The sequence below is a fragment of the Lactuca sativa genome, chromosome 6 (assembly GCF_002870075.4).
Source record: "Lactuca sativa cultivar Salinas chromosome 6, Lsat_Salinas_v11, whole genome shotgun sequence".
Lineage (NCBI taxonomy): Eukaryota > Viridiplantae > Streptophyta > Magnoliopsida > Asterales > Asteraceae > Lactuca > Lactuca sativa.
Window position 1 is genome coordinate 9,853,600 of NC_056628.2, and position 27,414 is coordinate 9,881,013.

General features: G+C 32.2%; 4 protein-coding genes across 5 annotated transcripts; all 4 read left to right on the plus strand.

Annotated features, from left to right (window-relative positions):
* Window positions 1-1,075: 1,075 nt before the first annotated feature.
* LOC111900386 (glutathione S-transferase T1) lies at window positions 1,076-3,979 on the plus strand. Its single transcript, XM_023896271.3, has 8 exons — window positions 1,076-1,247; window positions 1,447-2,032; window positions 2,535-2,608; window positions 2,813-2,873; window positions 2,971-3,024; window positions 3,148-3,227; window positions 3,346-3,548; window positions 3,648-3,979. Exons 2-8 carry the CDS (start codon window positions 1,968-1,970, stop codon window positions 3,840-3,842), a joined length of 732 nt encoding a protein of 243 aa, XP_023752039.1. The 5' UTR covers window positions 1,076-1,247; window positions 1,447-1,967; the 3' UTR covers window positions 3,843-3,979.
* A 145-nt stretch (window positions 3,980-4,124) lies between these two features.
* LOC111900387 (glutathione S-transferase T1) lies at window positions 4,125-6,328 on the plus strand. 2 transcript variants are annotated; one of them, XM_023896273.3, is made up of 8 exons: window positions 4,125-4,192; window positions 4,627-4,700; window positions 4,837-4,897; window positions 5,010-5,063; window positions 5,148-5,227; window positions 5,347-5,549; window positions 5,641-5,855; window positions 6,195-6,328. In XM_023896273.3, the coding sequence occupies exons 1-7, from the start codon at window positions 4,128-4,130 to the stop codon at window positions 5,830-5,832; spliced, it is 729 nt and encodes a 242-aa protein (XP_023752041.1). In that variant the 5' UTR covers window positions 4,125-4,127; the 3' UTR covers window positions 5,833-5,855; window positions 6,195-6,328. The 2 variants fall into 2 exon arrangements, with proteins under 2 accessions (XP_023752041.1, XP_023752040.1); XM_023896272.3 differs by having other exon boundaries at window positions 5,641-6,328.
* LOC111900388 (glutathione S-transferase T1) lies at window positions 6,195-8,148 on the plus strand. The gene is made up of 7 exons (XM_023896274.3): window positions 6,195-6,328; window positions 6,692-6,765; window positions 6,880-6,940; window positions 7,031-7,084; window positions 7,337-7,416; window positions 7,515-7,717; window positions 7,836-8,148. Exons 1-7 carry the CDS (start codon window positions 6,264-6,266, stop codon window positions 8,010-8,012), a joined length of 714 nt encoding a protein of 237 aa, XP_023752042.1. The 5' UTR covers window positions 6,195-6,263; the 3' UTR covers window positions 8,013-8,148.
* A 3,211-nt stretch (window positions 8,149-11,359) lies between these two features.
* On the plus strand, window positions 11,360-13,307 carry LOC111900385 (glutathione S-transferase T1-like). The gene is made up of 7 exons (XM_052764545.1): window positions 11,360-11,593; window positions 11,953-12,026; window positions 12,101-12,161; window positions 12,254-12,307; window positions 12,413-12,492; window positions 12,673-12,875; window positions 12,962-13,307. The coding sequence occupies exons 1-7, from the start codon at window positions 11,529-11,531 to the stop codon at window positions 13,139-13,141; spliced, it is 717 nt and encodes a 238-aa protein (XP_052620505.1). The 5' UTR covers window positions 11,360-11,528; the 3' UTR covers window positions 13,142-13,307.
* Window positions 13,308-27,414: the final 14,107 nt, after the last annotated feature.

The window sequence follows — 27,414 nt, forward strand, 5'->3', positions numbered from 1 at the left end:
TGAACTTTAGATGCATTGTAGGAAAAAATGATAAAGTTGTATGGATTATAAAAAGATGACGTCACAATCCATTTGAACGCTATAAACTTCACTGCATCTTCTTAATGAAATTATGTGTCGATCCAAGAGAAAATGCAACGAAAACCCTCAAATTTTCAAAATTTTATCGGTTTTACTCTTGATTATTTTTTATGTCAATTAAAGCCTAACATTTGAATAAGTTTTATCATAATTAACTTTTATCAGGTTTCTAATAGGCTATCTAGTTACCATTTCCAAAGTGTATGCAACGTCGCCTTAACTCACCTAATACCCCCGCAATCCTTTAAATTGAAAAGCAACAACAAAGCAGCATCCATGTAATCGAGCACCTGCACACACAGTTGATCAAATGGAAAAATTGAAAGATAGGGATGAATTGCTTATTTGGATTTGGTTTGGATTGATTGTTGGCCCCTAATACTTCTCCGGATCGAGCATTGCACACAGTGTATGTGCGTGTTTTTGTTTTTCTTCCGATTGTTCCAAAATCACAAACAATGCTATCTTTTTTCTCCGTTTATTGTGTACTAGTTGTGAAACCCGTATATTATACGGGTTGATTAAAACAAAATGTTAAACAGAAACGATTAAATGAGAAGTTTATTTGAATTTGAAATAAATAAAAATCATGAGAAAAAAAACATGTAAAAAATAAATAAATTAAAATTATTGTTTAGTTATCATACCCGTATAATCATACCCGTATACTAAACAGGTTAATTATAACAAAATGTTAAACACAAAGGTTTAAACTGTAAATTTATTTGAAATTGAAATTGAAATTTAAAATTTAAAATTTGAAATTAATATCGTTATGGTAGGTTTAATTTATGGAAACTAATTAATAATATATTAAAAATGGAAAATGAAATAAATGACAAATAAAAAATAAATATATGACAAAATTGAATGAAAGAAAGACATATGACAAAATCAATTTTATTTATTATTATTTATTAGGTAGATTTCTATGTCTTTGTGTGTTTTCCTTGTTAAAATTAGACATGTGAGGAGATACACACAGATTAGAGATACATAGAGAAAGGGATTGTGATGTTAGGTTATGAAGAAGAAGTCTGTAAGATTTGCCATTCATGTCCCATTAATGGAGACAGAGGTGTCACCGGAGAAGACACATCCCCTGTCGCCGATTGTACACATCTCACCCATGAAAACAAAATTACTCTTGCAGTGAAATGTACCAGGTACCACCTCCTTCATCTATAATTACTCTTGATGATTGTCGGGTCTGCATACCGATTTTTCAGTTCTTTATCTAAAATCAATTTTGACAAAGCACCTCTATGAGTTCTCGAAGAACACAACATGGTTGCTGTGGATTTCTTCAATTTTGAATATACTACTTATTGACCTTCAAATTTTTTGACACATTTGCAAATATAGATAGAGGTCCACAAAATACACACTGAAGATGTATAAAATGTAGTCGATTCAACGCCTAGATTCAAATGAAGGGGAGGGGGCTGTGATTTTAAAGGGTTTGAAGTGGTTTGCGTTTGTTTGTGAATGTTGAGAGAAAGAAAGATGTTTGGCGTCATGTTTTCCTAAAAGATGATGAAGGCTTATAAAGGAAGGAGATGTGGGTAGCATTCAGGTGGCCATGGTAACCGGCTGTTACGAGGCAAACCTGTTAAAAGTTTTAAATGAAAAAGTTAGTGCAAAATATGAGGCTTTAATTGACATAAAAAATCATCAAGGGTAACACCGACAAAATTTTGAAAACCTAAGGGTATCCAAAGTCCAAAATCTACGTGTCAAGCGTTAGGACTTGTAAGTTTCTTCCACAAACAAACAGGATGACGTTGAGCTCATCCTGACGACTGCGTTGTTGTTAATCATAAAGAATTGAAATTTTTTGGTGGTGGACTTTAGAAGTCCCAAGATTCAGTCTGTGCTCGAAAAGCATGGCGTTGAAGGTATTTGCTGATCGAATGTCCCAACCATCTCGTGCAGTTCTCATCTTCTGCAAGTATGTTATCTTCTTCCTCGTTTCGATAATTTAGTAAATTAGTTCAAATTCCTTCTCTTTCATCCGTAGTAAATAAATACCAAGGGTTTGATTATTGATCTGTGACCCGAGTACACGTATTGTTGCGATTACTTGGTTGCTCAGGCTTACCATGATCTTTAAATTGGGTTCTCTGGCTGTTGAATTGAAATTAGTCGGTAACATTTCTACAACGATAAGCCCCTTTTTCTACTAATCTGTGCAAATTGAGTCGGTTTTCTATTATTACTGTTATATGTTCTACTTGTCTTTCCTTCATTAGCTTCTGGCCTACAGCAATTTCTTGCAATGATACTTGAGTTTCGTATATTGATGTGTATGTATATGTTGTTTCATGGGTGAATTCAGTTGGGCTTATTAATCCTATTAGGGTTGTGTTTCTTTTTATGCACAAGTTATAATGTATCTGATTATGCTTGCCTAAATTTGTGTTTCTTATGGCTTATTTGGATGTTATTTGAAGGATAAATGGGATAGATTTTGAGGAAATCCGAGTAGATGTCTTGAAAAACCAGCAATTCTCCCCTGAATATAAAGGTTTGTCTCTGATTTTGTATCAAATTCTGCATATTTGGTTAATCACAATTCTCTCTGTTGTACACGTACACATCTACTAAGGGCAAAGTTTTCATTTTTTCAAAAAGATAAAGTTCAACAGTTTATTCAACATTATAGACATGTAACAACATGCTATATGAATTTGAAGATAAAGGATTGTTGTGTGTTGTATGTTTTACGCAGCAATAAATCCCATGTCTCAGGTTCCAGCAATAGTTGATGGACGCTTTAAGCTGTTTGAGAGGTTTTTTTTTCTCCTCTTTTTTAAAGAAATTTCAGTTTATTGCACAATATAAATTGTTGGTTTTTCATAAGGTGAATTTGTTGTGGTTTGTTTGTAGTCATGCGATTCTTATCTACTTGTCTTGTTCATTTCCTGGAGTTTCTAGTCATTGGTAAGAGTCTGGTTTTCTTCTCTCCTTGAATATGACAAAATCTCTAGAGGCATACAAATCCCAAACTCCAATAAACTCCATGGATTTATCATTTATATATAAAAAGCTTAATCACATCCATAGGTATCCTGGTGATGTATCCAAAAGAGCTAAAATCCACTCTGTTTTAGACTGGCATCATTCAAACCTACGTCGTGGAGCAGGTGATATCTAGTTTTTTTTTTCTTCTTTAAATTCAATGATTGGATTTTAAACCACAAGTTTGATTGGTTTTGGGGTATTAACAATAACATATGTTTGGTTTTTTATATCTACTTTCAGCTGGAGTTGTTTTCAACACTATCTTGGCCCCACTAAATGGCATCCCCTCAAGCCCTCAAGCAGCCAAAGAAGCCGAGAAGATACTCATGAGATCGTTGTCTAAATTGGAAAACTTTTGGCTAAAAGATGGAAGATTTTTGGTTGGAAGCTCTCAGCCTTCAATTGCAGATCTCAGTTTAGTATGTGAACTCATGCAACTTGAGGTAATCATATACTATTATAGAATCAAAATATTTCATCCCATTCATCTTTTTGGCTAATTCTTAACTAAAAACATATATTTTTTTTCTTCATGTGTTTAGCTTCTGAGTGAGGAGGAGTGTCATCGGATATTAAGTCCTTACAAGAAAGTTGTTGAGTGGATGGAAGGTACAAAGAAGGCAACTGCACCTCATTTTGATGAAGTTCATGAGTTTCTCTTTAAAGCCCAGAAAAGATTTCGAGAGCAGACATCAAAAAAAGAATCTGGGAAAAACGAATTTAAGTCAAAGCTGTAAAATCAAACATAATCTTCGAAAGTCGTTTGATTTCTGTATAATGTTGCTATATGAAGTGTATTAAGTTGAAATAAACCATTACAGAGATTATGTAATGTAATCATCGTTACATTTTAATTACCTGGATTTCATATAAAGTATATGGATCAATGGTATTATTGTACAAGTAAGTAGTCAACGCATTAAATACTAATTTAAACTCATGCTGACGATTGCGTTGTTAATCATAAAGAGGTGAAATATTGTTTATTTGAGTTGAAATTTTTTACAACTCCCAAGATTAACATGGTGCTGAAGGTCTTTGCTGATCGGATTTCCCAACCATCTCGTGCAATTCTCATCTTCTGCAAGTATATTTATTATCTTCTTCCTCGTTTCGTTAGTTTAGTAAATTACTTACAAATTCCTTCTCTTTGATCGGATTGTAAATAAATACCAACCGCTTTGGTCATTGACTTGTGATCGACTGCAAGTATTGATCTTTAATAGGGTTCGCTGGCTGTTGAATTGAATTTGTCCTTCCAATTCTATACTCGAGGGTTTCTTTCATCAGCAAGGATTCTATTAATCTGTACAAATTGAGTTGCTTTTCTATTAGTATTACTGTTAAAGCGATCTTTATGTTCTACTTTGTCTTTTACTTTGGGTTTATTGTTAAATTGATACTTAATAATCCTATATTAGCGTTGTGTTATGTGTTTCTTTTTATGCACAACTTATATTCTCTCTGATTATGCTTCTCTAAATTCATCATTCTTGTGGCTTTTATCGATGTTATCTGAAGAAAAAATGGGATAGATTTTGAGGAAATCCGAGTAGATGTCTTCAAAAACCAGCAATTCACCCCTGAATACAAAGGTCTGTTTGATACCATCTGCACTGATTTTGTATCAAATCCTCTGCATATTTAGTCAACATCTACCAATGGCAAAGTATAAGGTTACGTATTGATATTATTACTAAAAGAATGTAAATACATTGCTCTTTTATGCAGCAATAAATCCTATGTCTCAAGTTCCAGCAATAGTTAATGGACGTTTCAAGCTGTTTGAAAGGTTGTTTCTGTTTATGAATTAAAAGTCCTTATTCTATTTGGACTCATTTATTTTATGCTGTAAATAAACTCGTTTGTTTCACTTTAACAATGTGAAATGTTGTGATTTTCAGTCATGCAATTCTTATCTACTTATCTTGTGCATTTCCAGGAGTTGCTAGTCATTGGTAAATCAGTTTTTTTCTCCTTCTGTATCTTGATACAAATTCTAAACTTTATTTTAAATGATTATTAACTTATTAGATGAATAGGTATCCTGGTGATGTATCCAAAAGAGCTAAAATCCATTCTGTTTTGGATTGGCATCATTCCAATTTACGCCGTGGGACAGGTGATATGTAGTTTATTTATTTATTTTTAAAAAATATATTTTAACCTAAATCATAACATTTTAAACAACAGATTTATCGGACAATGATCTTATCATATATGCTCCTTTTCTACTTTCAGTTGGACTTGTTTTCAACACTATCTTGGCACCACAAATTGGCCTCCCTTCAAACCTTCAAACAGCCAAGGAATCCGAGAAGTTACTCATGAAATCGCTGACTAAATTAGAAAACTTTTGGCTAAAAGATGGAAGCTTTTTGGTTGGAAGTTCTCAACTATCAATAGCAGATCTTAGTTTAGTATGTGAAATCATGCAACTTGAGGTAATCATATATTGTAGAGTCAAAATATTTCATCACGTTCATCTTTTTGGCTAATTCTTAACTAAAAACATAAATTTTTTCATGTGTTTAGCTTCTGAGTGAGACAGATTGTAATCGGATATTAAGCCCTTACAAGAAAGTTGTTCAGTGGATGGCAGATACAAAGAAGGCAACTGCACCTCATTTTGATGAAGTTCATGAGTTTCTCTTTAAAGCCCAGAAAAGATTTCGAGAGCAGACATCAAAAGAATCTGAGAAAGATGAATTGAAGTCCAAGTTGTAAAATTAAACATAATCTTTATCTTGGTAAAGACTAAAATCGTTTTATTTCTGTATAATTAATTCACCACGTAATGTTGTTATGTGAACTGTATTAAGTTGAAATAAACCATTAATGAGAGATTATGTAATGTAATCATCGTTACATTTTAATTACCTGGATTTCATATAAAGTATCGAAGAATACAGGTGATGGTGTTATATATTCCTACACTTTTTCCTAACCCACATTTGATAAAAATAAGAATAAAAAAAAGTGATGTTATTTTAGGTTTAGGAGAATACATTATTAGTATCGTACAAGTGGTGTGGAGCATTAAATACTAATTTAAACTCATGCTGACGATTACTTTGTTAATCATAAAGAGGTGAAAGATTGTTTATTGGAGTTGAAATTTTTTGCAACTCCGAAGATTCAGTCTGTGCTCGAAAAACATGGCGCTGAAGGTATATGCTGATCGGATGTCCCAACCATCTCGTGCAGTTCTCATCTTCTGCAAGTATGTTAATTATCTTCTTCCTCGTTTCCATAATTTAGTAAATTACTTACAAATTCATGCTTTTTGATCGGATTCTAAATAAATACCAACCGCTTTTGTGATCGACTGCAAGTATTGAAGCGATTACTTGATTGCTCAGGCTTACTGTGATCTTTAATCGGATTCTCTGGTTGTTGAATTGAAATTCGTCCTTCAAAGGATAAACCCCTTTTCTATTAATCTGTGCAAATTGAGTTGGTTTATTGTTAAATTGATACTTAATCCTATTCGGGTTGTGTTTTGTGTTTCTTTTTATGCACAAGTTATATTCTATCTGATTATGCTTGTCTAAATTCATCATTCTTATTATGGCTTTTTCCGAAGAAAAAATGGGATAGATTTTGAGGAAATCCGAGTAGATGTCTTGAGGAACGAGCAATTCACCCCTGAATACAAAGGTAATTGTTTCTGATTTTGTATCAAATCCTGCATATTTAGTCAAAAAAGTAGACATATTGATATTATTACTAAAAGAATGTAAATACATTGCTCTTATTTTAATTTTTATGCAGCAATAAATCCAATGTCTCAAGTTCCAGCAATAGTTGATGGAGGTTTCAAGCTGTTTGAAAGGTTGTTTCTGTTTATGATTTGAAAGTCCTTATTCTATTTGGATTCATTTATTTTATGCTGTAAATAAACTCAAAATGTTGTGATTTTCAGTCATGCGATTCTTATCTACTTATCTTGTGCATTTCCAGGAGTAGCTAGTCATTGGTGAGTCAGTTCCATATTTTCATACAAATTCTTAACTTTATTTGAAATATATATATATATATATATATATATATATATATATATATATATATATATATATATATATATATATATATATATACATACAAATTCTTAACTTTATTTGAAATATATATATATATATATATATATATATATATATATATATATATATATATATATATATATATATATATATAAGATTATAAGGTTATTAACTTATTAGATGTATAGGTATCCTGGTGATTTAACCCTAAGAGCTAAAATCCATTCTGTTTTGGATTGGCATCATTCAAATTTACGCCGAGGGACAGGTGATAATTATATGTTGTTTTTATTTTTTATTTTTATTTTTAAACAACAGATTTGTTGGAGAATGATCTTATCATATATCATACTTTTCTACTTTCAGTTGGACTTGTTTTCAACACTATCTTGGCACCATTATTTGGCCTCCCTTCAAATCTTCAAACAGCCAAGGAATCTGAGAAGTTACTCATGAAATCTTTGAATAAATTAGAAACTTTTTGGCTAAAAGATGGAAGCTTTTTGGTTGGAAGCTCTCAACCATCAATAGCAGATCTAAGTTTAGTATGTGAAATCATGCAACTTCAGGTAACCATATTAAATCAAAGTAGTAGTATTTCATTACATTCATCCTTTTGGCTAATCCTTAATTAAAATATATCTATATATATATATATATATATATATATATATATTATGTGTTTAGCTTCTGAGTGAGACGGATTGTAATCGGATATTAAGCCCTTACAAGAGAGTTGTTGAGTGGATGGAAGATACAAAGAAAGCAACTGCACCTCATTTTGATGAAGTTCATGAGTTTCTCTTTGAAGCCCAGAAAAGAATTCGAGAGCAGACAGCAAAAGAATCTTTTGGGAAAGATTGAAGTCCAAGTTGTAAAATTAAACATAATCTTCTTTTGGTAAAGACTAAATTCAGTTTGATTTCTGTATAAAATGTTGCTGCTATATGAACTGTAGTATTAAGTTGAAATAAAGTATGTAATCGTTGTTGCATTTTAATTAGCTGGATTTCATAAATTATTGAAGAATACAGGTGATGGTGTTATTTTAAAAGACTACTCTTATATATATATTCTTACACTTCTTCCCAACCGACATTTGACAAAAAATAAAAAATAAAACAAGTGATGTTATTTTTGGTTTAGAAATTTTTGTCCAATGTATAAGAGAACGTTTAGGAGAATATATTATTAGTGTTATACAAATTGTTTTCTTTATGTAAAACATGGTTATTATTATTATTATTTGATACAAAGATAAATCTCACACAAACCAGCTTTCTTGACATGACATACAATGTAGGCTTTGTTTTCAAAAGTGAGCATTACCTCTGTTGCTCTATACATATTATGATTTACTTATAAATGAAAATTTAAGAATCATTGTTTCACAATTCTCTTATATTTCAGTTCTTTCACAAAATTCATTTGCTTTTAAGAAAAGTGTATACAATGCAAACCAAACACCACTTGTCATCTTTATGTTTTCGGTCGGACACACATTAAAATAAAAGTCCGTTTATTTTTTAAAAGGCTGCAGACGTATATGTGTAAGTGACATCTTTTAGAAAAAAAAAATAATAAAAAACTTATGATACTTCTGCCACCATTGCCATTGTTATACCTGACAAAACCCGATACGAAATTAGTGGGTTTGGGTAAGAGATTTTGACACGTTTATATAAACATGTTGACACGACACGACACGATAATTAAACAGGTAAAGTTAGGGTTACGACTTTCAACTCCAAGATGACTTGAATATGACTCGTTTAATTATATATCATTTTTTATAAATTTCATAATTTTATAAATATATTATATATTATAAACTTGTAGTGGGCCAGATTCAATAATCAAAAGTAAAATTCAAGCTTTCAAAATGACTTACTTTTACTTATCCTCATTCCTCACCATCAATCCCATTTGCTCTGCTCCAAAATTCTAACTCTTTTAATTTTGCTTTCTAAACTTTTTATGAATTTTGTCATTCTACCTCCTAACTCTAGTGTTTCATTTTTTCCTTTTCACCTTCACATCTCCTACTTTCCAACCTTTTAAAATGTTTCAAACCAATATGACAGAACATATTTACAAGGTCTAAACCTTAACCCAAAACTCAATACAAAAATAAACAGGTTGACCCAACCCAATCTAATAATTAAATAGATCGGGTTAAGGTCAAACCCTCTTAACCCGTTTAATGTTTTGATATGACACAACACGTTTGCTAGATCTAGCAACTGCCATTATCATCACCACTAACACTTGCACCTTAGCTTTTACCACTACTATCTGATTTGTTTGTTTAGTATCATCTATGATTATTGTGGTTTAGTATTGTTTATACAATCAATTAATACAATATCTAGACTTTTTTTTTATTTATTATTTTTTTTTTGCAACTGCAACTTTCTTGTAAAGACGTAAATAAACGATTATATATATATATATATATATATATATATATATATATATATATATATATATATATATATATATATATATATATATATATATTCTTAGATAAAAAATCAAACATGATGAAGAGTCGAACACTATAAGGATACACTTAACAAAAAAACGTTTTTATTTTGAAGTTAAAAGTGATTTTTACCCAAAAAATTATTGAGGGTAAATTACAGGAATCGTCCCTCGTGCAGGTGCCAAAAAACACGTTTACCCTATTTTCAAAAAATAACTCGGACCGTCCATCGTTTAGTTTAACCTTGCATGCTTCATCCCAGAAAGACGATTTTGTTGCAAACTTAGTCCATGCCAAAACTAAAATGACAATAATACCCTTGTCTTTTTATTTTTTCAATTAATTTGATATTATTATTATTATTATTTTCAAAATTTAAAAAAAATAGGGCCCATTATACCATCCTCTCATCACTTTCTCCACCCTCACATTTTTACTAATCGGAAACACACATGCACACACTCGATGAAAGGGAAAAATGAGACAAAGCTCGTCAGCATGTCAACAACAAGTCACAACCATCATCACTGCCTCCATCCTCCGACGAACCTTATCTCTTCATCTATCATCATGTCCAACCAACTCCCTCACTTCCAACAACAATTGAGGCCATCACCTCGCCAAAGAAGGTTGGCTTCCCATAGCCACCTTCACCACAGTAGATTGGCATCGAAATCACTTGTGGTGTGAGCTGTCATCGCCATTATAGATCTACACTGAAACCCTAATGTTGTCTGAAACCCTAACTATCGCCATCTCTATTCGAAAGCATATAGATATGAGGTAGTGGTTATGTATTTCTACGATGGCGGTGGCTATGACTCTTCCAGATGTACATCATAAAAGATGAAGGGATACGAGTATCCAGGGTTTGTTTTTGACACTTCATATGGCGCCGATGATTTAGGGCTACGTCAAAAAATTTATTCCTTTTCAATTTGGGGTTCGCCGATCTGTTCTTCCTTTTCAGTCTAGATTCACCAGAAAAGTTGGAGATTTGAGAGAGAAAGGGGTACAAGAGAGCAAATGAGATGAGATAGAGGGTTGTTAGAATCTTAAGAGTGTCGTTGGAGATGACTTCCACTCGCCGGAGTATTGGAGTTGGTGGCTTCTTCCTATAAACATAAAAAATCAAACCCTGGTGGCAGTGCTTGTACCCGACGATAGTAATGGTTGTGTTGGTCAATGGAAATAGTGAAAGAACCATATATTTAATTAAACCATTTGATTTAATAGACTAATAGTTAATAACTAATAAATAAATCAAAAAAGAAATAAATAAGGGCAAAATGGTCTTTTTATGCTTGGAGGGATGAAATGTTCAATTTTTAAACAAGCGATGGATAATCTGAGTTAATTTTTGAAAATAAGGACTAAACACGCTTTTTGACATATACATGAGGACGATTGGTTTAATTTACTCAATTATTGATTTATGAAGGTTAGAAAAACAGTTAGATTAGTTTTATAATGACAAAAATCAATAATTTGTTTTTTTAAAAAATGTTGGGCTCTTTTTAAAAGGGTCAAGGAGAAACTGTTAACTAAAAAATCATAAAGAATTTACAAAAATTACAAATCCTAACTTTTTAAAAAGGAGTTGTTTAAAAAAATCTTTTTCTTTTGCCTAACATTTATAACTTATCGATTTTTGAAGAAGTAAATAAGTTGATATGAAGTTTTTAAATAATCAACCAAATACCCTCCTGTAAAATACCTACTTGAGAAAAACAAAAACAAAAAGAAAAGATGAGGTTGGCTGAGGCCATGGTGACAAAGTGACAATTGGATTTTTCATTTCAAAAAGGTCAAAGATGGTGTCTATACTTGAAAATCTTGGTGTTTGAGTCTTCACATTCCCAGGATTCGATTTCGATTTGAGCTCCTCGAGAATCATGGCGCTGAAGGTATATGCTGATCGGATGTCCCAGCCATCTCGTGCTGTTCTCATCTTCTGCAAGTATATGAATTTCTTCCCCTTTTCGATAATTTACTAAATTAGTTACAAATGCCTTTTCTTTGCCTTTTATTGACTTTTGACTGAGTGCACCCAATTTAAACGATTAGTTGATTGCTCAGATTCTTGTTGAATTGAAATTTGTTCTTCGAATGTACATTCTAGGGTTTCTTTCGTCACTTACAGTAACATTTCTACCCATTTTCTTTTAATTTGTGGAAATTCAGTTGGGACTTGGGGTTATTGTTGGTCTGTTACTTATTGCAGTTAGGGTTGCGCTTGTGTTCTTTCTTTATCCATAAGTCTATCTGATGATTGTCTAAACTTGTCTTTCTTATGGCTTATTTGGATGTTATTTGAAGGATAAATGGGATAGATTTCGAGGAAATCCGAGTAGATGTCTTGAAAAACCAGCAATTCAGCCCTGAATATAAAGGTTTGATACTGATTTTGTATCAAATTCTCTGCAATATTTAGTTAACAACTTTTAACTGCTTATGTTTTATGCAGCAATAAATCCCATGCATCAAGTTCCAGCTATAGTTGATGGACGCTTCAAGCTGTTTGAGAGGTTCTTTCTGTTTCTTAATTCTTATCCAACATCCTTACTCCTTATGCTATTAATATTCATAAATGTTGTAAATGAACTCTTGTTATTTTCAGTCATGCAATTCTTATCTACATCTGTAGTGCATTTCCAGGAGTAGCTAGTCATTGGTGAGTCAATTTTCTTCATCTTCCATATCTTTATACAAATTCCAAACTTCATTAAACTCCATGGATTTATCACATTTATATATAAAAGCTTAATCACATCCATAGGTATCCTGGTGATTTATCCAAAAGAGCTAAGATCCACTCTGTTCTAGACTGGCATCATTCCAATTTACGCCGTGGTTCAGGTAATAATACATATATATATATATATATATATATATATATATATATATATATATATATATATATATATATATATATATATATATATGTAGCTGTATTACACTTTAGCTATATACTATTAAATAAAATAATAAATTAATAAGATCTTAAACCCTGAAAATTGATTGGTTTTATACTTTCAGCTGGACTTGTTTTCAACACTATCTTGGCACATAATGATGCCCACCATGCATACCCTCAAGTAGTCAATCAAGCTGAGGGGATACTCATGAAATCTTTGAATAAATTAGAAACTTTTTGGCTAAAAGATGGAAGATTTTTGGTTGGAAGCTCTCAACCTTCAATTGCAGATATCAGTTTAGTATGTGAAATCATGCAACTTCAGGTAATCAACATGTTATTTAATATGTTTATGATCTTCATGTTTTTGGCTAATTCCTTAATTAAAAAGATAAAATTTCATGTGTTTAGCTTTTGAGTGAGAAGGAATGCGAACGAATATTAAGCCCTTTCAAGAAAGTTGTTGAGTGGATTGAAGATACAAAGAAAGCGACTGCTCCTCATTTTGATGAAGTTCATGGGATTCTGTTTAGAGCCCAGAAAAGGATTCGAACAGAATCTGGGAAAGATGAATTGAAGTCAAAGTTGTAATGTCAAGATCATTTAATCTTTGTCTATTTTAAAGAATAAATCCGTTTGATTTGTGTATAATATAGGTTGTAATATTGCTATATCATATGTTGTAACTTGCAATAAACTGTTATAAGATTATGCAATATCATTGTTGCATTTTAATACAAATGGACTTCTTCAATTATGCCTCTTGAATTCAAACATTCATATGTCATATTTTGAAAATTTTAATTAGTTGTCAAGTTCATGCAGATTACTATTCCTCTGAAACTGTCCATGCAAATTACTAATAAGTCAATACTTGTATTTTGAAAACCTCATCATCTGTTTCAAATTATACCAAATCAGGCGCTCACTGTTCATCGTCTTCTTCTTCGTTCATCCATCGAAGAAGAAAACCTCAAAGACATTGAAATCATCATTGTTTCTAGTGAAAGCTTCAACATACGATTCAAATAACGTAAACTCATGTTAGATTTGAACATGAAAAGATATTTTACAGGTTATCATCATCATGTGTTTCAAATTATACAAAATCAGCTTCTATCATAATGAAATCCTTTAAGAAATTGACATATTTATCTATATTTTCTATTAAAAATGATGAATTATAGTTAGATTCGTTAATATTTGAAGCCATATCAGTATGGTAGGAAGATTTAGAGGGAATGAATTAAATTATAAAATGGTTGTGAACTTATGGTTATTGATGCCTACCAAGTGTTGGATGAAATGCCTAAAAGAGTTCATGTTCTCATGCAAACAAAGGTAAGTTGGGGATTATTTAAGAGAAAATTAAAGTAGTTATATGTAGCAATTTGCATAGACTTTAAACATTTTCGGGCCAAGGAATGTGAACACAAAAACATACGTTTTAAAACAAAGTTATTTCAGAGGTGAAGACACTCATTTTTCAAAAGGGTGGATCAATTGTTTTCCTACCATTTTAATTTTCCATTCTTTATATTAGAAATCAATTGGATTTAATTTATTTCTCAATGACCATGTGGTCAACTTGAGTTAAATCTAAAGAGACCTTATTGTGCTTGTTTTTTCTCCGGGTGGTGAACTTGAGTTAAATCTAAAAAGACCTTATTGTGCTTGTTTTTTCTCAGATTAGTTGATAAAAGACCTATTTTATGGAGGATGTTAATTGTGTTTTATTGTTTTATCGACTCAGCTTGTGTGGAGGCTTTGACTAACCGCTCTGGATTTTGGTATTTTTTATATGGTTAGAGTTTTTGAGTGTTGGTGTTGTTGGATTTCTTTCCTAAAAAGGGGTGTCGCATCTAATTTGTTTCTTAATAAGGTACATTGATGTAGCTATTGGATTTCTTTCACATAAAATTCAGAACAAGTATATAAACAAACTGTGGTTTCTGATAAACAGTTCCTTTTAAAAGGTTTTTTTTTCCTGCTGTTTCAATTATGATCAATCTTATTGGTTGAGTTGGCCTCTCATAGGTTTCTTAAATTATGATCCAATTATATTTATCCTTGATCAAGTTGTTGCTGATCTTTACACATATAACTAGTGATATTATGTAATCTTGTTAGTTTTGTGATGTTTATCTTCTTCTTTTTTTCTTACTTTTTCTTTTTGTATTTGTACTTCTCCAACTAGTTATATGTTGTAATATTATGCACAAAATTCCACACAAGGTTGGTTCTGGTTGTCCATACAAAATTGGGTTGACATCTAGTTTTTCTATCATAATTTTTTTTGTATCATAATACATTGGATTATAATATTTTTCAGTCATATAAGAAACTTTTGGAAACAACTCTTCGTAACTTGAATCGTATAATTGAAATCATAAATTTTTGGATCCTAACATTTTATATCATATAATTGAAATTATAATATTTTGAATCATATCATTTTGTATCATAACATTTTGGATCATGTCATTTTAAATCATATAACAGATTTTTGGAAACAATTTTTTTTTATAACTATAATCATATTCTTAAAATCATATCATTTTGGATCGTAATATTTTTAATCATATAATTTTAAATCATATCTATCATTTTTAGTCATATCAATTTTGAATAATCCGATTATAGATCATATCTTTTGGATCATATGTTTTAAATAATATCATTTTTAATCAAGTTAAAATTTTCACATAAGTTATTGTTCATAAACAATTTTTGATTTTCTAATAGATTTTAGATAGCCACTTATTAATTTGTTATGATGCAAATAGTTTTATACTTTGAATTATATCATGTGTTACATAACTTTTGTTTCTATCATGTTTTTCAATATGTTATGAAACAAACTTGAATACATACTAAATAGTTGCATGCTTTGAATCATATCATTTAAAATAATATTAAATTTGAATCATAAAATTTTAACTCGTGTCAGATTTTTCACATTAGTATCGGTTCACAACATGTTTGGTTCATCACAAGTTTTGAATCATAACAACTTTTGGATCATAACAAGTTTTGGTTCATAATAATTAAATATGAAGGTTGAATAATATGACATAAAATGTGTATAGATTTTACAATGCATAACTCGAGAAAAGTACACTACATAGTTTATACATGTTTGGATTATAGTTGATTATTTTCATCAAAACAGTGGAAGTATAATATTATGTTATGTAGATTTTGTCCATTGTAATGCATGGATAAAGAACATTTATCTTTTAAAAGGTATTTGGTTTAGAAAATATATGACACAATTTATATGACCCAAAAATATGATATGAATAATTTTTTAGATGATGATTTGATACATAACTTAACGTGATCCATAATAATACGATTCATACATTTTTGATTATTTATCATAAATGGTTTGTAAAATATTTATCATAAATTTTTCATCATTACCATGCAAAAAAATATGATCTAAAATTTCTATGACAGTGAAATTTTTATTGTTTATTCTACAAAAACGTGGAACCAGTTTTAACATATAACAGTTTATGATGATTTCATTCATTCATATTGATTTCATTCGTTTATTGTTTCCATTATCCAAAGATTAAAGGATAGAATCTCTAAAGTGTTTTTTATAAAGGTGTTTAGCGTTCACATAATTGTTTGAAGGTATTTGGCGTGTTGATTGTGTATGCAGGACTATTGAATTTTATACAATGAATTCTTCACATGAGGTGTTCGATGGAATGCTCGAGAGAAGTTATTTATGTTATGGTTGAAGAAATTATAACTTTACATATGGATATGATTTTTGTGTGTGCTTTGATATTGTTTTTAGTTTCAATTGACAAAAATTGCTTATATATATTATTAGATTTCAGAACATGTCAATTTTATATGTATTTCAAGTTGTTTTTGTTAGGAGGGTAAAATGGTCATTTTTATCATTTGACACAGAAATTCAGATGTTCTAAACAAACAACATTTTAAAAATTCAGATCTTAAAAATTCAGACCCTTTTAGAAATTCATACCTCTTAAAAATTCGGATCTTAAAAATCCAGATCCTGCCAAACAGCCCCTAACATTGTTTTCTTAAAGAACCCGACATGAAAACCATTAAAAATGGAAATGGAAACCAAAAACAAACATATATGCCATTATTTAACAACCAAAAGAACAACATGTCTTCAAATACACCCTGACCAACAATCATAAAACTCTAATGCCTGTAATCCTAACTTGAACTTTTTCAAATGCGCTTCACTATAAATCTTGTGCTTTTAACTTCACAAATTATCAAAACACTCCAAAGTTGTCAGAAAGATAGGTGTTTATAGAATAAAATAAGAAAACATCTTTGCAACATATTTCTTCAGTATCTCATCCAATTATAGGGCTTAAGCATAAGACTCATGTTCTAAATCAACCTCAACATTATCAGCTCCGTTACCATGATATACTTCATAAGAAACAAAACATAGTCAATATGATTATTTTTCATGGGAGTGGCATAAAGTTTCAAACCATAGGAAAGTTCTTTGTATATATGTGTTGGTTCTTTTGGTAGAAAAAATTTGTAACACACCACTTTTTCAACACCACTATACCATATATTTAGTTCATAATATTTCAGAGTTTAAAGGAAGCTTAAGTCCCATTTAATAAACTTTTACAAAAGATTTGTAATGGTGTTCCGATTATAACAACTTACTTTCTTACAAAAAAAAATGTAGTTGTCACAAAATCTCTGCCTTTTCTTTGAAGAATTTGTACATAGGCAAAACAATGTCAACATAAGATCCAAAATAAACAATCTGAATATGATATAAAATAACCAAATTAACAATATGATACACCAATCAACATATGATCTACAATAAAAAAAAGTGTATGAAACTCATCCAGTAACAAAATAATTTATCAGAACTTATTAAATGAACTAGAAATAACAAGTTTCATATGATCCACAATAAGTAAATGATCAATAATTAGTTTATGATACAAATAACCATAAGACACAAGCATCAGTCTATGATTCTGAAAATAAAAACTTAATCATATGATCTAGTAAGAAAACAAAACACACATATCTAATTTTATGAACTAATTTTAACAAAATTACATATGATCCACAATAAGCATATGATCAAATCATAAACAGACAAACCAAAACTTGTAATTTATTAATATCATGAAGTAACGAAAACAAAATTATCAGAATTCTTTAAACGAACTATGATCACAAATTTTACATATAATCCACATAACAATCATGAGTTTATATAGTAACATGCATTTAAAACCAAACAACATCAAAACATAAAACCTTATAGTAACAAAATTAAAGAAAATATTCAATGGCAAAAAATGTCTAACAATTTAATGTCAAGAAAAAAACATTGATCATTGTTATAAACAACTACATCAGTAACTATAACATATAAATACATGAAAATAATAAAAAAATGTTCAAGAATTCTCTTTTTTTAGGAAATGGTTTCTTTGAGACATTAGATCGAACAACTTGTGAGCATCATTATATAAAGTTTCACTTTGATGTTTTAGTCATGGGAAGGACTGAGATAGTTCTTCAGAAGACAAAGCTCATTTAGCAGATTAGGCAAAGACTTCAGACATATCAGAGTCGACAGAAGAGTTACGCCGACAAGTGTCGATCTGAGTTGGAGTTCCAAGTCGGGGATATGGTCTTGTTTAACGTATCACCTTGGAAGGGTGTAATATGCTTCAGGAAGAAGGGCAAGTTGGGGCCCTGAAATATTGGGCCATTTAGGATGATAGCTACGACTGGCAAGGTAGTGTACATATTGGATTTGCCTGAGGAGCTCAACCAGATCCAAAACACTTTCCATGTTTTGCAACTTCAGAAGTGTGTGGTTGATGATTCAATGGTTGTTTCATTTGGAGGATATTCAGGTTGATGATCACCTTAATTATGTGGAGAGATCAGTTGCGATCTTGGATCGGAAGACGAAGGCCTTGCGCAAAAAGTGGTGTCTTTGGTCAAGGTGCAGTGACAACACCAGAAAGGTTTTGAATGGACGTAGGAACCCGAGTCTGAGATGCGGGAGCATTACCCTGACTTGTTCACGACAGTTGATTTCGAGGACGAAATCTAGTTCAAGTGGAGGAGAACTGTAACATCCTGAAGTTGAGGTAATTCCAAATTTTAACCCTAAGTATGAAGATTATTGCATTTTAGCCCTTTTGTATGAGAAATGTTGCAAAATGGCCCATAGTGGCATTTTTTTTGTGAATTATGAGGCATAGGCACATACGCTAGGCGTACATATTGTACACCGGGCGTACGTGGTGAGATCCCAAACCCTAATTTTTAGGGATAGGACCCTCTTTAAGAATCCTTATGTCCTCCAAGTCTTTTCTCTCATTAGCCTCCATCACCTTATTCGACCTTAGCAAACCTTAGTCCCTTGTTTGAGCATTCTTGATGTTGTTGGGTTTTGAGCATTCTAACACTCCTAAGTGTACATGAAACCCTAAATACCTTGGATCTATGTTTTCTCTATTATACATGCAAATATGAACATCCAAGGTATTATCCTAATCTAGCATATAAAACAATGGATATAACAAGATAGAATACATACCTCTTTGATGTATAATGTCTTCATGAAGCTTGAGTGCCTAGTGCCTCAAGTGTGACATCTCAAATGGTTCACACAACACCAAATACACTTGGAATAACTTGAGAGAAATCCACAACTCATGAAATCGGCTAGCCCTTCTTTTACACACACTAGTGGCCGATTTTGGTGAATAATATGATGCTTATATAATGTGTTACAATTAGGGTTACACCATGTAAAACCTAATTGTCATGACCTTACATTTCCATGACCCATGGGTTATGTAACCTCTATGGAGCATCCATGGAGTATCCTATGGGTTTAACCCAACTTGACAATCCATGAAGCATTAGCCCACTATACAAGTATGGATGTTTTACACAATCAACCCATATATTTAATTAGTCTTCTTTTGATCACATAATTAATTCTAAATTAATTCTTTATCAATACTAATTAAATATTATTATTCTTATTATTAATATACTAGAACTTATAATATATTAATAACCATAAGTGTCTTATTTCTCTCATTTAGTCTATCCAAGTGCATTATGCCATGCAACCTAAATGGACCATGCTGGGTCGGGTCAAGTCTTACCAATTATAGTTATGGACCTAGACATTAATCCAACAGTCTCCCACTTGGATAAGTCTAAAACTATTATTGCGTATGACTTCAAGAACCGACTGACAATCGTAGCTCTCAAAAGCTTCTGTTGAACTCTGACCTTGTAGATGAACTCTGACCTTTGTCAATGATTTGTCCATTAGATAAGGGATCATATATTCCTCCATTCTAGATATCATATGGACTGAGACATGGATTATAATCCTTCTCTTTGTCCATTTGTTGTTTCCCGATTTTCGATTTATGACGACTGACTAATTGAACAAATCAAATCAGTCCTGGCCCGGCCGAGCACTTCCATTCATCAAATCATCGAGGGGCCCACAGATATCGCTTTTATCCCAAAGGTAAAAGGAATGGATAAACTTCGACTCATATGGCTTGTTCTACTACTTGTTGAATCATACACAAAGGCACGTTTTATAACATCGAGTTACCAATGTGTTTTCGTGCAATCAATGTATAACCAACTCATAGTAACAACTCATATATCTAGGTTTGAAGAATATAAGATATTATCGTCTCATGATCACTCGTGATAAAATCCATGAAGTGATTCCTATGAGCACGGGTTGAATCCAATACTCAGAACTTATGAGCACTCATGAGTGTTGTAGCACCACCTTGTCCAACATCTTAGACCTCTACAAGCTCAACCCATGACAGTCTTGATTCATATCTACTTCCAACATATGACCGAATGTGGATGGTTTGAATAACTTAGTCATCCAGAACAATGACCTAGTTTATTCTGGAAGTCAAAACATGCAAAATGAAACACAATAATAATGAAATCTAATATGGTCTCAGAACTTATGAATATAAATAAAACACCTTTTATTTATCACCATATGATTACACATTATTCATTATATACTGTTTCATCTATCAACTTTATTCTTGAATTAAAACAATAGTTGTCCCATGCTCCAAGCATGTACACTATGTTTTTCTAAACACTAGTCATGCCACACACCAAGTATGCATACTATGTTTGTCTATGATCTTTACTTTGTGAAATAGATCAATTGAACATAACTCTAATGATTCTCATTTCACAGTCCCAAATCTTTACTGCAAATGCAAGAATTCCAAATTCATGCCATTTACTGAAATCTGTTAGATTCTAAACTTATATGCATTGATCCTCTTGTAATGATTATGCACAAAGTCAGCAAGACTTGACAACAACCATTACAGAGCATTCCAACGGAGATCAACTCCTTGGAAACATCCTTCTTGCATTAAGTTTCCTAATCTTACACATATTGAATAATTTCTAACTTTGAAACATTTCCATATTCCATTTTGACTATCACTTCTGAACAAGAGTTGCCTCCTTACAGATTATGTCAATATGGTCCTTCTAGAATTATCACTATACTTCCAACTGTCCTTGAGCAACCAATCTTTGGTAAACCTTAGATTGTCCTCGACAATTGCTTAATCCTTTTAGTCATATCTAATTCTAGACCTTTTCCCTTCTTAATGCCCCAGACATTTGGAAAATTTTAGAAAGGATGAATATAGCACATGGAATCGATCATATATCCGAAGCATATGGGACACGATTCATGATGTCTCACATAAAGACTAAACCAGTCTTTTGCTATAATATTTCCATTTCAATTTGCCAAGTTCTCATAATTCAGATTATGAAAAGGGATGCCGTAATCATAATCGAATTTTAGAACGCAAATAATGGACCCATATATAGAATTTCCTTATGTTGAGCCATTCCAACATGAAATTCATATATATATATATATATATATATATATATATATATATATCCTTGACTAAATGATTAAAACCTCACGATCTAAGCTTATAGATTTGAGATGAAGTATAATTTCCTCTCCCTTAATTATAGCAAAACAACTTTTTCCCAATTAAAACCTTTTGTTTTCTATAATTAACATTGCTAACTTGCAATACTTATCATAATTGTCATGCTCCCACTAACATGATGATTATTAGCATAACACTTATGCTCCCACTAGCTTTGACATGTACCCAGAAATCAGCTGGACTTCTAGAAATCAATACTTTATTGACTTTCTTACCAAAGTTCAAATTTCTGATACTAGATTGCTTTGATAAAACTTTATCATAATCATACACCTTATCTTAGATAGCTCACAGGTGTGTCTAAACAATTTCCACTACTAGAAAAAAGGCCTTTTACGACGCTCATTGCGCGTCGTAAAAGGCTCAGACGACGCGCAAATGCGCGTCAAGGAAGGCCCTGTCATAAAGAGAGACGACGCGCTTTTGCGCGTCGTCTATAGATGACGCGCATTTACGACACGTAATGCGTATCAAGGAAGGCCCTGTCATAAAGGAAGACGACACGCATTCGTGTGTCGTAACCTTACGACGCGCGTGTTAATGACACGCAATGCGTATCAAGAAAGCCCCTGTCAAGAAAGGTCATGTCATAAATGAAGATGACACACATTTTTGCGTATCGTAAATTTAAATGTTTAAAAAAAAATTGTATATTTATTAATTTTTAAATTAAATTTGCATTTAATTTCTTATAATATAAATAAAATACAATATACAAAAAATACAATCCATTGCATAATATAAAATAAAATTTCATACTCAAAAAATAAAATAAATTGCACAAATTATAATGTCATACAAAGAATCATTCAAATGTTAAACAAAAATAATACATTGCTAACATGTGTTATACATTCCTATAAAACTAACAAATAATCATACAACTCTGTTTCTTACTAGAAAGGAATGCCAAACATGATTAAAAAGTCTCCCTTAATCTTGATTACTCACCTGCTTAAGTAGAATGTTGTTGTTGAAAAGGTTACCTAGCAACAGAGGGGCAAAAACGTCTTTTTGACTCTCATTTACCCAGGGGTAAGCCCAGCAGCAGCTAAATTAAGGTTTGGATTTGGTTGACTGGGGCACCACCACGATATCCACCACCACCACGACGTCCACGGTTCCATTACCAAAGACTACCTAGAAAAGATTCCAGAAAAATTAATAATGAAGAAACTATAGGAAGACTGAAGATAATATTATTGAAAGTGATTATGTAAAGTGTGAACAAAGGGGAAGAAGATTCTCTGTTGTAACTTGTTTCTTGGAGGAGATTCTCTGTTGCTAACTTGTCTCTTTTTAGACTCTCCATCTTGTTCTCTTAAACCAAAATGAAGACTTCAATGAGGATTCACACAACATCCATTGATAGCAGCAAATCAGGAAGCACAATGGTTCAATCCCATTCAAGTTTCTTTGGACCTATCAGCAAGATAAGAATACAAATTTCTTGTCATGATGGAAAGATTAAAAGCTAGTAAGATTTAAATCTTTGCATAATGGAAGAAAATGATGGGGGAAGAGCAGGAGCAGGAGAAGGAGCCACAGATAATACTAGCCCAAATAGGTTGATCATATGTTTGATGATCCTTTCTGTTTCACCTACAATAAAAAAAAAACAATTTATAGACCCACATTTCACTTTGTTTCTCATAAAGTGGTAAAATTTTTTAAAAGAAAAAAGATATCGGGAATGGAAATAAGATTTGGACTTCCAACCATTGATCTAAGCCACATGATTTTACTCTTACCCTCTTTTCCTCCACTATAATTACAACGAACTGCATATAAGTTTGTATGGAAAGCTTTCCCTTCAATTTCTAGCTTCTCTATTTTAGGAATTCCTGAAAAAAAAATCCAAGAAACCTGTTTATATATTAATTGAAATTACAAAGTAACAAAAATGATAGATAAGAAGAGAAATAAGGTCAAGTCTAGAAGACAAGACCAGGGGAAACAGGGCAGTTTCAGATATGCAGTTTCACTCGATCTTCCAAATGTATCTGTTACAATGAATTCACATCTGAAGAAATTACCAATGTTATCAAATCACAACTTATATGGGCAAGAACATTATGATTGTAATGGCTTAAAGGATTTGTTCTCTTCTGAACAAATGTACCTATCTTTTTTATTTTTTAATACGGTATGATAAAATAAGTATTTAATATTTGAAAATATGAAACAAAGTAAGTTTTATAATGTAGAAGGATTAAAATCCTTACCAGTAACCGCAAGCATCTCAATTCTTGTAATCTCTTAAATGTAACATAATATTTAACAAATTTGCATTTTAAGAAAAGTATATAAAATAAATCTTGAAAAATACAAAAGTAATACCTAGGAGAATTACATCAGTTGGCTCTGACAACTTCAACTCACCAATAACCGAATCGCTACGAACAGGTGCATACCTTCAAAATATAGAAAAAAAGGTTTTTTATATAGATGTATATGTATAGATTAGTGAACTAAATAAAAAAAGGTAGAGATATTAATTACCCGAATAATAAAAAAGCAATTGAATACTCACTCGGGGCTTGCGAATCTTATTACATGTTCCATTATTAAGCATGTTAAAAGCTCTCTGTAATGTATTGAACTAAAGGGCATTGAGCTTCACTGCATACCTGCATGCTAGCATGTCCAATGTCAATGAAGGCTACATTGAGCTGCTCATTTTCAGGTAAGTCAGTTTTGTATATTCCATAAGCTAAAGCAGTGGCTGTTGTCTCATGCATCAACCGTAGAGGATGCAAACCGACAATAGTAGCTGCATCCATTACAGCTCTTCTTTGAAGATCAGTGAAGTAGATAGGTACCCCAATATAGCAATCCACAACTGCTGCATTCAAATTCTTTTCAGCTATTGTCTTCATGTTTGAGAAAACCATTCCCATAACTTGTGTTGGGGTGAATGACTTTGTTTCCCCAAGATACCTTGCATTGATCAATGGGAAACCATCGGGTCCCTCAGTAACTGAAAAAGGCAAAGCCTTGAGATCTTGTTGCAATTCAGGATCAGAAAAAGGACGCCCTATTAACCGCTTAATTTGGGAAATGGTGTTTTTTGGGTTCATCATACTGGTTGTAGCACCAGCTGTTCCAAGAAAACGCTGTTTATCACCAAAACACACAAGAGCAGGAGTCTCACGTTTTGACTCATCATTAAGAACAACATCAATTCCCCTTTGTCTAGCAACTGCCACAACACAACTCTCATTCCCAAGATCAAATCCAACTACGCTCATCTTTGCTGAGTAAAGTAACTCGTTTAATTAATGAGAAGTTACTCTGCCTCACAGGAATCAATCTGCACAGATGAAAGGTAATTAGATTTATCAACAACTGTTCGATTACTCATAATCTGCTTAACAAACCACAAGATAAGAACCATTAATGAAAGTATTCACAAAACATCAATGAAGATTGTGATAATCTTCATCAGAACTCTCATCTTACACCTTATATTCACTCTGGGTAGATATTAAGGATGGATGAAGCTCCTTTGAAGCCATGAGATGGTGTATCAATCTTTCATCTCTTTCTTTAGAAAATAATTTTAACATGACCTCCCTCCCAAGAACTCCGTCAGCCCAAGCGCCCAACCCACTCCAGTAAATTTGCTGGAATGCATATCCAACACGTTGCAATACCAAAAATAAAAAATAAAAAAATTATGTAAGCAAAATAAGCATATCAAATAATATAAAAAATTAATTTTATTCTTATGTTATATCAAGAGGAAATATATTAGGAGCCATTCGTATGGCAAGTTTATACGATATAATTGAAACTTCTATGTAAAACCAGATAAACATAAAAGCAAAAAAAAGGAACAGTTTTGTTGTAAACTTAATTTCTATCTTTTTTTTTACATAATGAATCATCTGAAATTGAGAGAGAAACAACAAAGCTAAAACATTCATATTTTTTTATAAAATCAAACATTCATATAAATTGAGTTCATTCTTCTAAATTCTAACCCTTTCTAACATTATAATAGATCAACTCAAGAAGGCCCATCTTTCTCAATCCCAAAAGGTGCCTCTAAATGCCAAATCATTGATAAGGACTTTTCACAAACACTTAGCGTGCAAATTTAAAGGCCACATTTTGAAGCTGATCCATGAAACTAAAAATAGACATACATGTGTGGATTGTTAATGCTTCTGATGTTGAAACAGCTAGTTCCACTGCATCTGTGATGTCAACTCTATGAGATTTGGGGTTTATCCCATTTTACCCTCTTAAAATTCCAAAATTGCCCCTTTCAAAATTAAAGTTAACCCAGCAGCCATGGCAAGAATCAAACTCAGCAGCAACATTTTCAAAAGGAAAAAAAAATATTTTGATCAACCGCAAACCAAACAAGAAGATTCCAGTATTGCCCTTTGTATATGACATAACAATGAACTCAATAGTCTTGACTAGGATCAAAATCAGCGAAGAACAAGAAACCCTTCCATAAATTTGTCAATCATGGACCAATAACAAAAAAAACTTTTGATCAAGCAGCCCCTGCTTCTCAAACCAAGGAGATTAGAAGAAAAAAAATATCAAAGAAGAGGCTACTGCGATAAAAAGGAACAGGGGTGCACCCATTTTTTTTCCCAGTAATACCGAATTCTATCAAAATTAACAAGCTGACCAAAATGCCCGTTAATAAGTAACCACTATTTTCGAAAGCAATATAATCCAGAATAGATGAGCAAAAATAAAATCAGATAGAAGGTGCGTGAGAGAGAGAGAGAGATGGTACCGTGTGCTTGAGATATGTGGCGGCTCTTCTGAATTTTCTACGGATCTGTAAGGAGGGTCAAGGGAAATCAAATTCAGGAATCAAGAACTTGGATTCCATAAATACGAAATCCTAAGTCATCAGTTAAAACCCTAAGTCATCAGTTAATAGAGAACAACATTACATGCTTCCTTCTGCGGACATTTACCCCAATTTACTCTTTCGTCTCTCACTCTAGAAACCCTAATCCCTCCGCCACAATGAACACCATTACAGTTTCCACGGCGCCTTGAAAGCCCTAACCTGAATCTCTCGATCAGAAGCGTATCTAGAAGGAAGCAGGTCAAGGAATAGTGCAAGAAAACTATTGGCGAGTATTCTCAATAACAGCAGAGAGATGAAGAAGGTGAAATTACAGCAACGATGAAGTAGATGAATGGAAATCAGAAGCCCTTTTTCTTGATTGAGATGATGAAGTCGAGAGATGGAGATGAAATCGTAACCTTCGATCTTTGATTGAGAAGTTGCACAACAGTGTGAGGAGAATGAAAGATGCGTGATAATGCTTAGGGTAAGGAGGGTAGCGGGCTTTTCTAATTTTTTGGCTTTTCTTTTCCCGCTTGTAACTAAGGAACGCGCGTTCATTAAAATTATACAGCGACACATATAGAGGGCGCCCATTTAAGGTACAGCGCCCTCCGTGTTTTTAATTTTTTTTCTTTTGACACTAATTTAAAGGCACGCAATAATGCGTGACCTAAATCCTTAAATTTTCTGAAGAGATGACACTCTTTTAATGTCACTCTCGTTTGCGTAACATAAATTAATGAGTGTCATAATTTGCGCGTCGTAAAAGGCCTTTTTTCTAGTAGTGTTCAGAACTATGAAAAGGGATGTTGTAATCATAGTCTCAATTGTTTAGACCATTTTGCCACTTCTCACAAGTCCATGTTAGTGTGCCGGTTAACCACACAACTCCACTAACGACTTAGAGAATGCAAATATCAGAATTGCTATCTAACTAAAATCTACTTAGTGAAAGTGTTTCCTCACCATCA

Excerpts from the sequence above, each read along its gene's own strand:
- LOC111900386 (XM_023896271.3), top strand. The coding sequence starts at position 1,968 with ATGGCGTTGAAGGTATTTGCTGATCGAATGTCCCAACCATCTCGTGCA. Across the intron at positions 2,874-2,970 it reads CGCTTTAAGCTGTTTGAGAG|TCATGCGATTCTTATCTACT; the intron begins GTTTTTTTTTCT and ends GTTTGTTTGTAG. Across the intron at positions 3,025-3,147 it reads CCTGGAGTTTCTAGTCATTG|GTATCCTGGTGATGTATCCA; the intron begins GTAAGAGTCTGG and ends TCACATCCATAG.
- LOC111900385 (XM_052764545.1), top strand. The coding sequence starts at position 11,529 with ATGGCGCTGAAGGTATATGCTGATCGGATGTCCCAGCCATCTCGTGCT. Across the intron at positions 12,493-12,672 it reads CAATTTACGCCGTGGTTCAG|CTGGACTTGTTTTCAACACT; the intron begins GTAATAATACAT and ends TTATACTTTCAG. Across the intron at positions 12,876-12,961 it reads GTGAAATCATGCAACTTCAG|CTTTTGAGTGAGAAGGAATG; the intron begins GTAATCAACATG and ends TCATGTGTTTAG.
- LOC111900387 (XM_023896272.3), top strand. The coding sequence starts at position 4,128 with ATGGTGCTGAAGGTCTTTGCTGATCGGATTTCCCAACCATCTCGTGCA. Across the intron at positions 5,064-5,147 it reads CCAGGAGTTGCTAGTCATTG|GTATCCTGGTGATGTATCCA; the intron begins GTAAATCAGTTT and ends TTAGATGAATAG. Across the intron at positions 5,228-5,346 it reads CAATTTACGCCGTGGGACAG|TTGGACTTGTTTTCAACACT; the intron begins GTGATATGTAGT and ends TTCTACTTTCAG.
- LOC111900388 (XM_023896274.3), top strand. The coding sequence starts at position 6,264 with ATGGCGCTGAAGGTATATGCTGATCGGATGTCCCAACCATCTCGTGCA. Across the intron at positions 6,329-6,691 it reads GCAGTTCTCATCTTCTGCAA|AAAAAATGGGATAGATTTTG; the intron begins GTATGTTAATTA and ends CTTTTTCCGAAG. Across the intron at positions 7,085-7,336 it reads CCAGGAGTAGCTAGTCATTG|GTATCCTGGTGATTTAACCC; the intron begins GTGAGTCAGTTC and ends TTAGATGTATAG.